The sequence below is a fragment of the Mus pahari genome, chromosome 6, assembly GCF_900095145.1.
Source record: "Mus pahari chromosome 6, PAHARI_EIJ_v1.1, whole genome shotgun sequence".
Lineage (NCBI taxonomy): Eukaryota > Metazoa > Chordata > Mammalia > Rodentia > Muridae > Mus > Mus pahari.
The window spans coordinates 55,836,685-55,848,087 of record NC_034595.1 but is presented as its reverse complement, the minus strand read 5'-3'; the positions used below and the strand labels follow the sequence as shown (position 1 = coordinate 55,848,087).

Below are 11,403 nucleotides of genomic sequence, written 5' to 3'. Positions count from 1 at the left end.
AAAAAAAAAAAAAACCTTGCCTGTTTATCAGTACTCTGACAAACAGGGATGTGCTGACTTAGCCCCCCATCTGCATACAGCCATCCCTGGGATAGCTGTGTCATGTGGCTGTTCCGTTTTAGTTTATTGAAAGTTTTTGTCATATCACTTTGCATAGCAGCTGCCCTAATTCACATTCCCACCCACAATGGTTAAGCCCCTCCTCCAACATTCTCTGTAGAGTGTGTTTAGTTGTGATGGCCATTCTGATTGGGTAAGGTGGGATCTCAGCATGGTCTTGATCTACATTTCTTTGATGGTTGAGGATGTTGAATGTTTTTCCATGTAATATTTTATTTATTTATTTATTTATTTTTGTCTTTTGAACAGACACTGTTGTGTTCATGTGCCATTTATTGATTGGGTTATCTGATGTTTTTAATGTTGAATTTTAAACTGTTATACATTCTCGATATTAGTAGTCCATTATAGCTGGCAATCATTTCCTTTCCTTCTGTGGCTGTTGTGTGGTCTGTTGTTTTCTTTGCTGTTGGAAGCTTCTACATTTGTATAGTCTCGTTCGTTGCTTGTTGCAATTACCTTGTGTAACTAGGTGCTTATATCTACATTTTTAAGGTTTTCCCCAGGTGCCTTTCTCATGACTTCCTGGGCTTTAGTTGTTACACTAAGATCTTTGGTCCATTTTGAAATGACTTTTGTACAGCATGAAAGATGGGATCCTCAGTCTCGTGTGCGTGAAGAAGAGATTCGTTTTCTGTTTCTTTTACTGCTAAATCCTCACACCTAGAGTATAGGACCTGTAAAGGGCACTCAAATTTTTGAATTTTAAACAATCCCAGTGCATTTTCAAAGCAGTAATTTTAACATGCCCAGACTTTACTGATATTGAAATGTTCATCTCCTACTATCTTATAACATGTTTTAAATATTTTTTTTCTCTGCTTTTTAAATCTTTCTCTTTCCTTATTAACCAAGGTTTTTCTCTCTGGCATTTTTCATTTTCTCATTTTAGAAGGTGTATGTGTTATGTTTGTGTTTTTAAAAACCATTTTATATGTTTTACTTTCATGATTTTTTGCGTGTTTGTTGGTATTTTTACTCCAGTGCTGTGGACCAAACCTAGGGTCTCGTACATGCTGGGCAAGCCCACTACAACTGAACTGCATCCCTAGTCCTGTTGTAAGATTTAATGACATCATGATACAGGGGAATTATGTCACCAATGATTGCCTCAATCTGAGCATCTTCAGATACATATGAAGAGCCAGCTGCACCCACACTGTTCCCTGCCAGTGGGTAACTGCGGTTCTGACTCTCCATCCGTTAGGTACATTCTGCCTGCTTCTGACCTATGCAGCAATGCCGTTTGCATTCCTGGGTGCTGCACACTTGCATTCAGCAATTATCCTGAGAGATTCTCCCGGGTTGTTGCTGATAGTTGCAATATGACCATTCCTAAGACTATGTTTTCTGTTCTATTGTGTGGACAGGATATGATGTATTTGTCTACTCTGTTTGTTGTTGTTGTTATTGTTGTTGTTGTTGCTGTTGTTGCATTAATCCCCATGAGACACAGTCATGGGGGTGGAGAGATGGCTCAGTAGTTGGAAACACTGGCTGCTCTTCTAGAGGACCCAGGTTCAATTCCCAGCACCCACATGACAGCTCACAACTGTCTGTAACTCCAGTTTCAGGGAACCTGACAGACAACATGCAGGCAAAACACTAATGCACATAAATTATAAAGTAAATTATTGAAAAAGAAAAGCACAGTACTCACTATGTGGTCAAGCTGCCTCAAACCCTTCACCTTTCAACCTCCGTTCCCCAAGTGCTGGGCTTTCAGGATGCTGTCCTTTCCAGCCCTCCATTCTACTCCTCATGGGACAAGTTCTAGTCAGAGACTACTATAAAAAGTTCTTGCGCAAACAATTTGTATTTGTGAATTAAATACATATTTATGCCTGGGATATGTGAGTCCTGGGATGTCTAGACATTGAAAGTGCATGTGTTTGCTTTTAACATTCACAGACATTCCCAAGGTAATTCTCCTAGCTTACAGTCTCCTCAGAATAGGAGCATTCTACCTGGTCCATGTCTTCACCAACACTGAGTGTTTTTAGCCTTTTCTGTTGGGGATGCTATGATGGTAATACTCTCCCCTTGCAGTTCCACTTGCAATGCTGAGTCAATGATCTTGGGCTCTCATGGCATATTCACCTTTTGGAGGCCCTCTTTCCCCTATGATCAGCTGCCAGTTCAAATATTTTTTTCAATTTCAGTACCTACCATCCTTTTTTTACATGGTTAGTTTCTGTTTTATACTTTGTGAAAGCAAAGATGTTTATATAAAAGGTTTATTCCCTTTATGAGTTCTTTATCAAACTTGTAAATATGCACAGAAGCTTAGATGATAAATGGTCCCTATAGGCTCACGTGTTTGAACATTAGGTTCCCAATTAGTAGCACTGCTTGGGGACAGTTAGGTGGTCCAGCCTTACAGGAGGAAATGTTACTAGGGAGTGGACTTTGAGATTAAACAAACTTGTCCTACTTACAGATTCTGCTTGCCACTGAAGATGTGAGTTTCTGCATTTTCTATCACCATGCTTGCCACTGGCCACTGTGTCTCCTAGCCATGAGGGACCGTCTCAGGAAGTATTATCCCAAAGAAACTCCATCTTTAAGTTACCTTAGCCATAGTATTTTATCACAACAACAAAGTAACTAGTACAATCTGAATACATAGAACGTCTTCACTTTGGCTGTGATTTACCACTACCTCTTTTATTTGCATCAGTTAAGAAATAGATTCTAGTTTGTCTAAGGTTTTTTCAGGATAAAAAAAAAAATTAATATTTGTGGTAAGAGAAAAATAAGCTGAAGGTAAGGCAAACTCCAGAAATGACTTTAAGAATGAGTTGAAGTAGGACACAATAAGGTAAGGGAGTGGGCATTAAAACATTCCAGGCAGAGGGAAGATATCAGTCAACACTTCAGGCTATTCAAGCGTATGACCTGCCCTGAAATCATTCCTCTAGGCAGAGAGTATGCAGGGGGCATATGTGTGACATAGGTAAAGCCATAGTGTGGATGTCAAGGACCTTTTTGACTTCATCCTTTTGATCATTGTCAATTCATCCTAGTCTGGATGACTTTCCATGGACCAATGTGCTTCAGTGGGCATTACTTCATTTGTGTAATGTCTACTCTTATTCAGCTGTCCTGTTTTCCTTCCATGTGATGAAGTCTTGGTTTGAATGTGAATCGCCACATAAACGCATATATTTGAATGTTTGGTCCCCATTTGGCAGAACTGTTTGAGAAGGGTTAGGAGGTGTGGCCTTCTTGAAGGAGGTATATAACTGGGCCGGACTTGGATGGAGCTCATATTATTCCCCATTGGTTCTTTCTCATATGCCTTGTGCTTATGGATAAGATACAAGCTTTCAGCTACTGCTCCAGCACCACATCTGTCTGTCTGCTGGCATGTTTCTTGACAAGATGGTCAAGAACTCTAAGTTATCTTGATCNTGGTGTCTCTTCACAATGACAGAAAAGTAACCAAGACCGATGGTATGTTATTTGGTAGAAATTAATCTACCGACTCCTAGCTCAATGTAAGGCACAGAGCATCATACTTTTTTAAAATTAGGATGGCATGTGACCCAATCAAATTTCAATGTAAGAGTCATTTTTTTTTAATCTGTAGAGAGACAAAATTGACCAGCTTTCCTTTGGGGCTTATCAGAGAATAGGTTGTGACTCTCACTGCTTGCTGGCAGCTTGACTGAACAGAAACTGACTCTGCCTGAAAAACGTTTGCCTCAGAGAAGAACTCAGAATACTTTGTCCTTTGGTATTATCTGTGTTTCTGGATCAAGCCATGCCTAGAATTTCTGCCAAGTGAGACAGCCTCTTTTAAGTATGTGGTTTAACTAAGTATGATTTAATTACTGTTGTTTATAATCAAGAGTTTTGAAAGGCAGCCGAAATGCTCGCTTAGTGATGCTGTATGACATATCAGCTTGTCAATGGTGAGAGCAGGGGTCAGTGGGTAGACAAGAAAACAAGACTGTCACATGACATGCTGTTGGATCTGGTCCTCATTACACTCCTGTAAAGTTCATGTTCAGATTCCATTTTTAACAGTGAAATTGAACTAGTGAAATACAAACTAACCACACAACTGTTAAGTTCACACATGTGTAGACTTGAACTCAAGCCCTTTGCCTCTAAATCTAGTGACCTTTCATTGCTCTAAGGCAATAGCCTTTCCAGGTGAGTTACTAGGTACATAATAAATGACCTTTATATATCCGTAAATAAATCATGATCTCAGCCATAATTCCCTTTAAAACAGTCTGGCAGTGAAGAGAGTCCAGGGGAAATGCAACTTACTCTTCTGGGAATGCCTCGTCAGCGTCATATCCTCGGGGAAGAGCCTGTTCTGCATGATGTCAGTCATGGCTTCCTGGTTTCCAGCTGGCACACTCCTTCTGTCCTCATGGACTCCAGCCATCTGGGTTTTTCCTGGAGTCTCTCTGAAGACAACTACCTAAACACACACAACAGGGAGAGCACTGCTGGGGCTGACTGCCAACTGGGTTTCTTGCTCATGCATTCTGGTCTTCAGGGTGTGCTCCTTAGCGAGAACAAGTCTTATTATTACTAGCTGTTGGGTGTTCTTTTGCTAGACCCCACATCTTACCAGAGTACATACCACTCCATTTATTTCTTTTTTTTTCTTTTTTTTTTCTTTTTTTTTTTTTTTTTTTTTTTTTTTTTTTTTTTTTTTTTTTTTTTTTTTTTTTTTTTTTTTTTTTTTTTTGGTTTTTCAAGACAGGGTTTCTCTGTATAGCCCTGGCTGTCCTGGAACTCACTTTGTAGACCAGGCTGGCCTCGAACTCAGAAATCCGCCTGCCTCTGCCTCCCGAGTGCTGGGATTAAAGGCATGCGCCACCACGCCTGCCTTCATTTATTTCTGAGTGATAAAGAGTCCCACAGAGGCAGGCCAATGAGAGTGCTAACTCTAAGCCAGGCTCCTCATTCCATCTCAACCATCAAGGCATCCCATGAGGAAAAAAAAATTCTGTTAGTCTTCTTGAGAAAGCATCTAGGCAGGTCAAATAACTGATGGTGGGCCACACTATTAGTAATCTACTGAAGGAGGGCATCGTCCTCCATCCCTGTCCTCATCACCTATAAAGAGGCTGCTGGGCACTCCCCCTTCCCTACAGTTTACCTGACATTTGTCTTTCTGTCCACTACCTTGTGTTCCTACTCAAGTCTCCAGTTTCAGATCTATGAGACCCATACTGAACATAGGATAGCATGAACAGCTCTGGAAGTAGCCCAGGCAGTTGACTGAGCATCTCAAACACTGGCCACAGTGCACATTCACAAGCAATTAGGGTTAATGCGGTACTATTACTTATGAAGGGGTTCACAGCCCTGAAAACAGGTCAGAGAGATTTGTCCTTTTCACTGGGAGACTGAGTTTGGGAAATCTTTCAAAAGCAGAATCCATCCAAAGTCTATCTTGTAAAATGTAGGTAGGAGACAGATGGAAGGAGAAAGGAAATATCTGGGAGATTAATGAGAATGAACAAAAATATGGGAGAAATGAACAAATATTTGGAGAAGTGTTCATGGCCTAATAGCATGGAAGGGTTGGTCTGGAAGCTGTGACGAGAGCTAAGCTAAAGGAAAAGGGAGAAAAAAATATAGAGGAGGAAGACGAGATGAGGCTAAAGACAGGATGGGCTGTGGCTGAATTACGAGTGGTCTTACATACAAATCAAGGAGTTTGGATTTTATTCCTTAGTTTTGAGAGAGAAGCAGTGGATGGCACTGCTCAGCTACATATCTAAGGAAGATCCCACGGGAAGAACCCCATCAGGAGCCCTAGGACACAGGTACCTTGGGAGGATGGTTAGGGTGTAAGGCCTTCCTTGGCTTCAGAGGTTCCGATCCACATGACTCTTTTTCCTTCATGGTGTTTTCTTCATCATTAGGTCTAGGACTGAAATATGAAGATAGCAAGGAAAAGTAAGGTCTTGAGTGTAGATGGTAGATTAGCCCAGTCCAAATGAGATAAGTGAGTGCAATGAATGTTCCTGTAAGATGAGGAGCTATGACCAAATGAGTCAGACAGATAGCTTGCATGGGCTTCTGCCTATTCCAAACCAGTCTGAGAGTCAACTCTTGCTTAAATCTTTTCATTCTCCAGTATCTCTAAATCCTCTTGTGGTCTGCCAGGTTTCTTCTTTTTCAATCCCATCTCTCTTTGTTCCTTTCCTCCCCGTCTGTTTGGGTTCCCCCAACACACCAGCTTATTCGAGTGCTTGTCCCTTGGTTTTTTGTCTAAGTCACAATACTCGAGAGTCCTCCACTGCTACCCTCAAGCAGTCCTGTCCTGTCCAGTATGTTTTAGGTCACGGCATGCTGTCTATGGCTCTCTCTTCAATTGCCTCCTCGCTGTTTTGTTCATGTAGAGTTTGCTGCGGGAGTACAGTATGGGCTAAGAAGACAAGAGCAAGGAAGGCCAGGCGGAGTCACTGAGAACCTGCTGTATACTGGGTACTTTACAAGATGCCAGGGAACAGAACCAGTTCATCACTGGGACCACAGCCAGCCCATAGCAAGAGAATGAGTTCAGTCACGAGTCATCAGTGGTGAGACTGTGCTTCCGTTTTACAGAAAAAAAAAAAAAAAAAAAAAAAAAACCTTACCTCAGTTCTGGAAGAAAACTCCTCCAAGGCTGAAAACAAAGAGGAAAACAGTCATTTTTTTTTTTTTTTTTTTTTTGAGTTTACCCAAAGCGGGCTCTGTTGTTGGTTATAGATCAGGTGACTTGATCAAATGGGAGGTGAGTCTTAGGACCTGGAGAAAGCAGACAATGGCCACAGAACGTTCCATGAAGCTTCCTCGTACATGGGACTGAAGGCCAAGCAGAGAAGAAACCAGCATTTCTGAATGGGCAGTGTGTGTAAGTTATAGCACATAAAACGGCTTGGACAGGTTTTCTCTGCACCCTTTCCAGGCACGCCTGTGAGGGAGAAGAGCGTCCAGACCCTGAGAGGGCACGGCATGGGGCATCTGAGCAGTTTCAGTTGCCAAAACTGACGTAGGTCAGTGTGTGAATCTTGCTTGGACTGCACCCTAGCTTCACGCTCTCTGATCAAAACTCCACTGTGATGTGGCAGAGATTGATTCAGTTTCGTTAAGATTATGTCCCAGTGATAACAACATAATACAACCCCCACCTCCCCTTAGTCACTTGTCCCACATTTGATGGCAGTAGTTGTTTGGAATCTAGCCAAGAACTCCTAAGAAAACAAAATAAGAATCTGCAATTTCAGGCTGCCTGGAAGGCCTCGCACATCAGTTCCCAGGCAGTGTTTGGAAGCGAGCCCCACAGGCCTTCATCCAGTGGTCAGTAGTTTTTCATAGAACTCTAGGAAATCAGCACCACAAGACAAGTCAGACGGATCTTTTTAAATATCTCTGATATATTAATTGCTGCCTATATAATAGTTCTGAGCTCTCAAGTTATCATGTATAGTTGGGAGCAGGGGCTCTGACTCCCAGGGTCATCTTGTGGATTGGATGTTGCTGTGTAATTCCTGGTTAAATAAAGGACTTGCTGCTAGAGACCAACGTGCCACAGGAGGCATACAAGGTAACTGGCAGAAAAGACGAGGACAACCCCAGAAAACAGAGCTCTGAGTTCTGAGCGGAGGTAATGAGTCCTTCTCAAAGGGTCCAAGGGCGTCTATCTTGTGAGAACATGAACTGTGCTCACACAGCTCTACAGCCAGCTCATCAAAAAGGATGAAACTGGACTCTGCTCACCGAGCTTAAAAATATAAAATGTGCCTGCTGAGCATGGAATAAATCCTTCACTGATCCCACAAACGTGCTCAGAAGTGCCTACTATGTGCCAGACATTGTAACAAGAGTTTATATAATTTACTGCTCTCTGCAATTTGAAGAAGTACTGGTCTCCATTTAACATTTGTTATGGCAGACACAGTGGTAAACATGTTTCCTGTCCCCATGGGGAATGTTCTATTTACAGGGAGCCAAATGCTGAGTCCCAGGTACTTCTGAACATACCATTCCTTCAGGGTTGGCCTTATGAACCCTTACAAAGACTCTAGATATGGGTGTTCTATTAATTGTACAGGTGAGGACTTTGAGCAACATTCAAGGTCATAGTCAGAATCTGACTGAGGCCTGTACAGTTCTACTTGGGGGTCACAACTGGATTGCTATATCACCTCCCAGGTGGCACTGTTAACACCACCAGCAGGAGCCCCGCCAGGAACCATCCAGGCTCTCTAGGCTCTGGTTGTTTCTTGAAAGCATAAAATATATAAATTTGGATAACCCTAAAGAACATGTCTCTCTGAGAGAGATAGTTATTAAATCTGTTGGCACAGGCCACAAGAGATGAGGGAGGGTCCAAGAATCAATTCAGACCATGTCTGCTCATCTCAGTACACACCTTCTAACACTACCTGAAAGGTTCAGGGTTCAGAATCCTGACCACTAGGAGCCTGGAAAAGCCTGCTGCAAATAATGAGAGTACCCTAGACTCACGTCTGTGCGAGTGTGGTGTTCTTAGTCACACATCAGTAAGCGCAGGAGAAGCCATACCTTTTGGAGTTCTTCAATCTCAATTTCATAAGTGGCTAAAATAAACAAAAGATATTTGAAGTCAGTTTATCCACTCATCTCTCACAGTATGCAGGATTAGCACAGTTCACACGGTTACAGTCCAGGTTTCTCACCCTTCAGAGCATTGACCTGTGACCTGCACTGCACAGGTAGGAGAACTCTAAGGTTCAAGGTTTAAATACTATGGGGATTTCCAGGGTGGAATTTATAGCTGATGAAAGCATCCTGCATAAAAGAAAGCATTGAAAATCAGTAGCAGCACTTAGAAGACAAATATGAAAGGTGTGTGTGTGTGTGTGTGTGTGTGTGTGTGTGTGTGAGCTGGGGCTGGGGAGACAGACTAACAGGAACTTGAGTCCAACCCAACAGATATTTGCCAGGTTCTGTCCCCAGTGCCTTTTTCCTAAGCTCAGCTTGAAAGAGGAGCCTGAGAGGACATACATGTCTTCTGACGTTCCTGATGGTTAACGAGATCATGACTTCTCTAATTATTTAAAAATGTAAGAATTGGCTTCAGGGATGAGCCCTGCCACTTTCTCCTGAGGGGTTCAGATGAGTTCCCTTGAGCCTGTTCATCTGTGAAGCTGGGCCATTAGTACCTCCCAGACAGCGATTAGAAATGTTGTCTACAAGGCACTGGACATTTATGAAAAGTGTCAGATTTTCTAGAAAAGTGCTTCTCACTGCTTCTTGCTAAGCAAACATCTATAAAAGTTTTGAACTGTGGATGGAGGTGTGGAGCAGGCAGGCCTTGTTTTGTTTCTTCTATTACTGGGCTAAAATAAATCAAAAATGTCCCATTGATCAGCCCTTAATATAAACATATGGTCCACTGACAAAATAAGTCTGATCCTAATTTTCCCTAAAATTTAGGTTTTCTTAGACCTAAAATTCTGCATGCATGATTGATATGTAGTTCTGCTTAGGTAACTCCAGATGTTCATCTTTAGTGACTATTCAGGAAAAATATTTTAGACCTTTGTTTTAATTTTTTGTTTAACACCGACACCTTTTTTTTTTTTTAAATACATTTATGGGGCTGGAAAGATGGCTTAGCAGTTAAGAACACTTGTGGTTTTGTGGAGGACATAGATTCAAATCCCAGCACCCACATGGTAGCCCAGATCCATCTGCATCTCCAGTTTCAGGGGCTCTAAGAACCTCTTCTAACCCCCTTGGGTATCATGCACACACATGGTACACAGACATATATGTAGGCAAACCACTCATACACACAGAATAAAATAAATCTAGAAAAATTCAAATCTGCTTATGACAAAGTTTTTGCCACCTCTGAGTATTGACTTGTTTCTACTTTTTAAAAAAGATAATCTTCTCTTTCACATATGTGTCTGTCTTTCATATAATTAACAAACGATGATTGCACTTGCTTCCCTTTAGTTACCACAAAGAATATTAATACAGGCTGTGTCTAAAAACTACAGAATCAAGGCTTGTAGATGCTCTGAAGATGCAAGTAGGCAAAGATCACATATTCAGCTAACCAATGTCCTCACAGCTTCAATGCTTTATCAACATCTTTCCAATAGGAGGCTTTGGCATCCAGACTTACTCCAAGGGAAGAATAAAAGGCTTGGAAAAGAGCAGTAAGGGACAGATGGGAAGGTTAGGAGGGAGGAAAGGGCAGGGAGAGATGATTGTAATCTCAAAAATAAAAGAAAGGCTGTATGTGTGTGTGCGCGCGCGTGCACGTGCGTACTATACTCCAAAAGAACCAGCAAGGGACTAGGAGTGGTAATGGGGTTTGATCCACATAGCTTTGGAATCTGACTGCATAGAAAATGCAGAGGTCTGTAACTTTCCTCCTCTGACTTGGCTTTCCAGGGTGGTGGGGAAAGAGAAAACCCCAGACGAGTTTCCTCAGCCACTCTCCAACTGCAGAGGTTGGAGACCCTCCACCTCTCCATGGACTGTACTCCATGTGATCTCAGACAGGTCTCCCCTTTACATCAGGTGAGATAACTATCATTAATATTAAATAACTCGATAATAAAAGCAGCCAACAACTTCATAATGTAGGCAATACCCTTCCTTTTGATAGTCACACCTTCCTAACGTGGAAACTGATAATCTGGGAAGTGAAGGAGCTTGCCCAAGGCCACTCAGGAAGACCAGCTTGCCAGCTTAGAACTCTATGGTCTGAAGGTGTCTCTGAGGCTCTCCAAGACCCCTCAAGAATTCCCAGGCACCCAGGAGGCTAGGCAGAGGGCACTGGTCTGATGACCTCTGTGGACAATCATGTCCTTTCGAGGACAAGCTGAATCCTGTGTCCCAAGACTGAGCTCTGTAAGGTGGGCAGCATGTGCACCCCAACCAAGGGATTGAACTGCTGATGGGAAAACAGATACCAACTTCTGTACCTCTCCTCCCTGTCTCTCTCTGTGTGTCTTTTCCCCACTCCCTCTTAATAAGTAGTTTGATTACTTGCTCTAAAGAGAAACATTATTTAAATTAAAATGTTAAAAGGTGTGAGAATTCGGCTGCAGCTTGTCATTATTTTTTAACTTATCTACTCTACCACCATTTGTTGAAAGGCCATCTCCACTGAGTTGTTTGTCATCTCTGTAAATGGCTGTTTTGTTGTATTTGCATCCTCCTGTTTCTGGTTCCTCAGTGTCAGTCCTCTACACTGTGTCTCTCCTCTAAAGCCACATGATCTTCATCACTGGTTCACAGGATCTTCATCACTGGTTCACA

At 42.2% G+C, this 11,403-nt stretch overlaps 1 protein-coding gene across 1 annotated transcript in view; it reads right to left on the bottom strand.

Moving 5' to 3' along the window:
- The window catches only part of Fyb2 (FYN binding protein 2), a 107,633-nt gene that overhangs the window by 26,262 nt on the left and 69,968 nt on the right, over positions 1 to 11,403 (bottom strand). Inside the window, 4 exon segments of the mRNA XM_021200483.2 lie at positions 4,402 to 4,558; positions 5,923 to 6,025; positions 6,735 to 6,763; positions 8,665 to 8,699. Of these exon segments, the coding sequence (XP_021056142.2) occupies positions 4,402 to 4,558; positions 5,923 to 6,025; positions 6,735 to 6,763; positions 8,665 to 8,699 (324 nt within the window).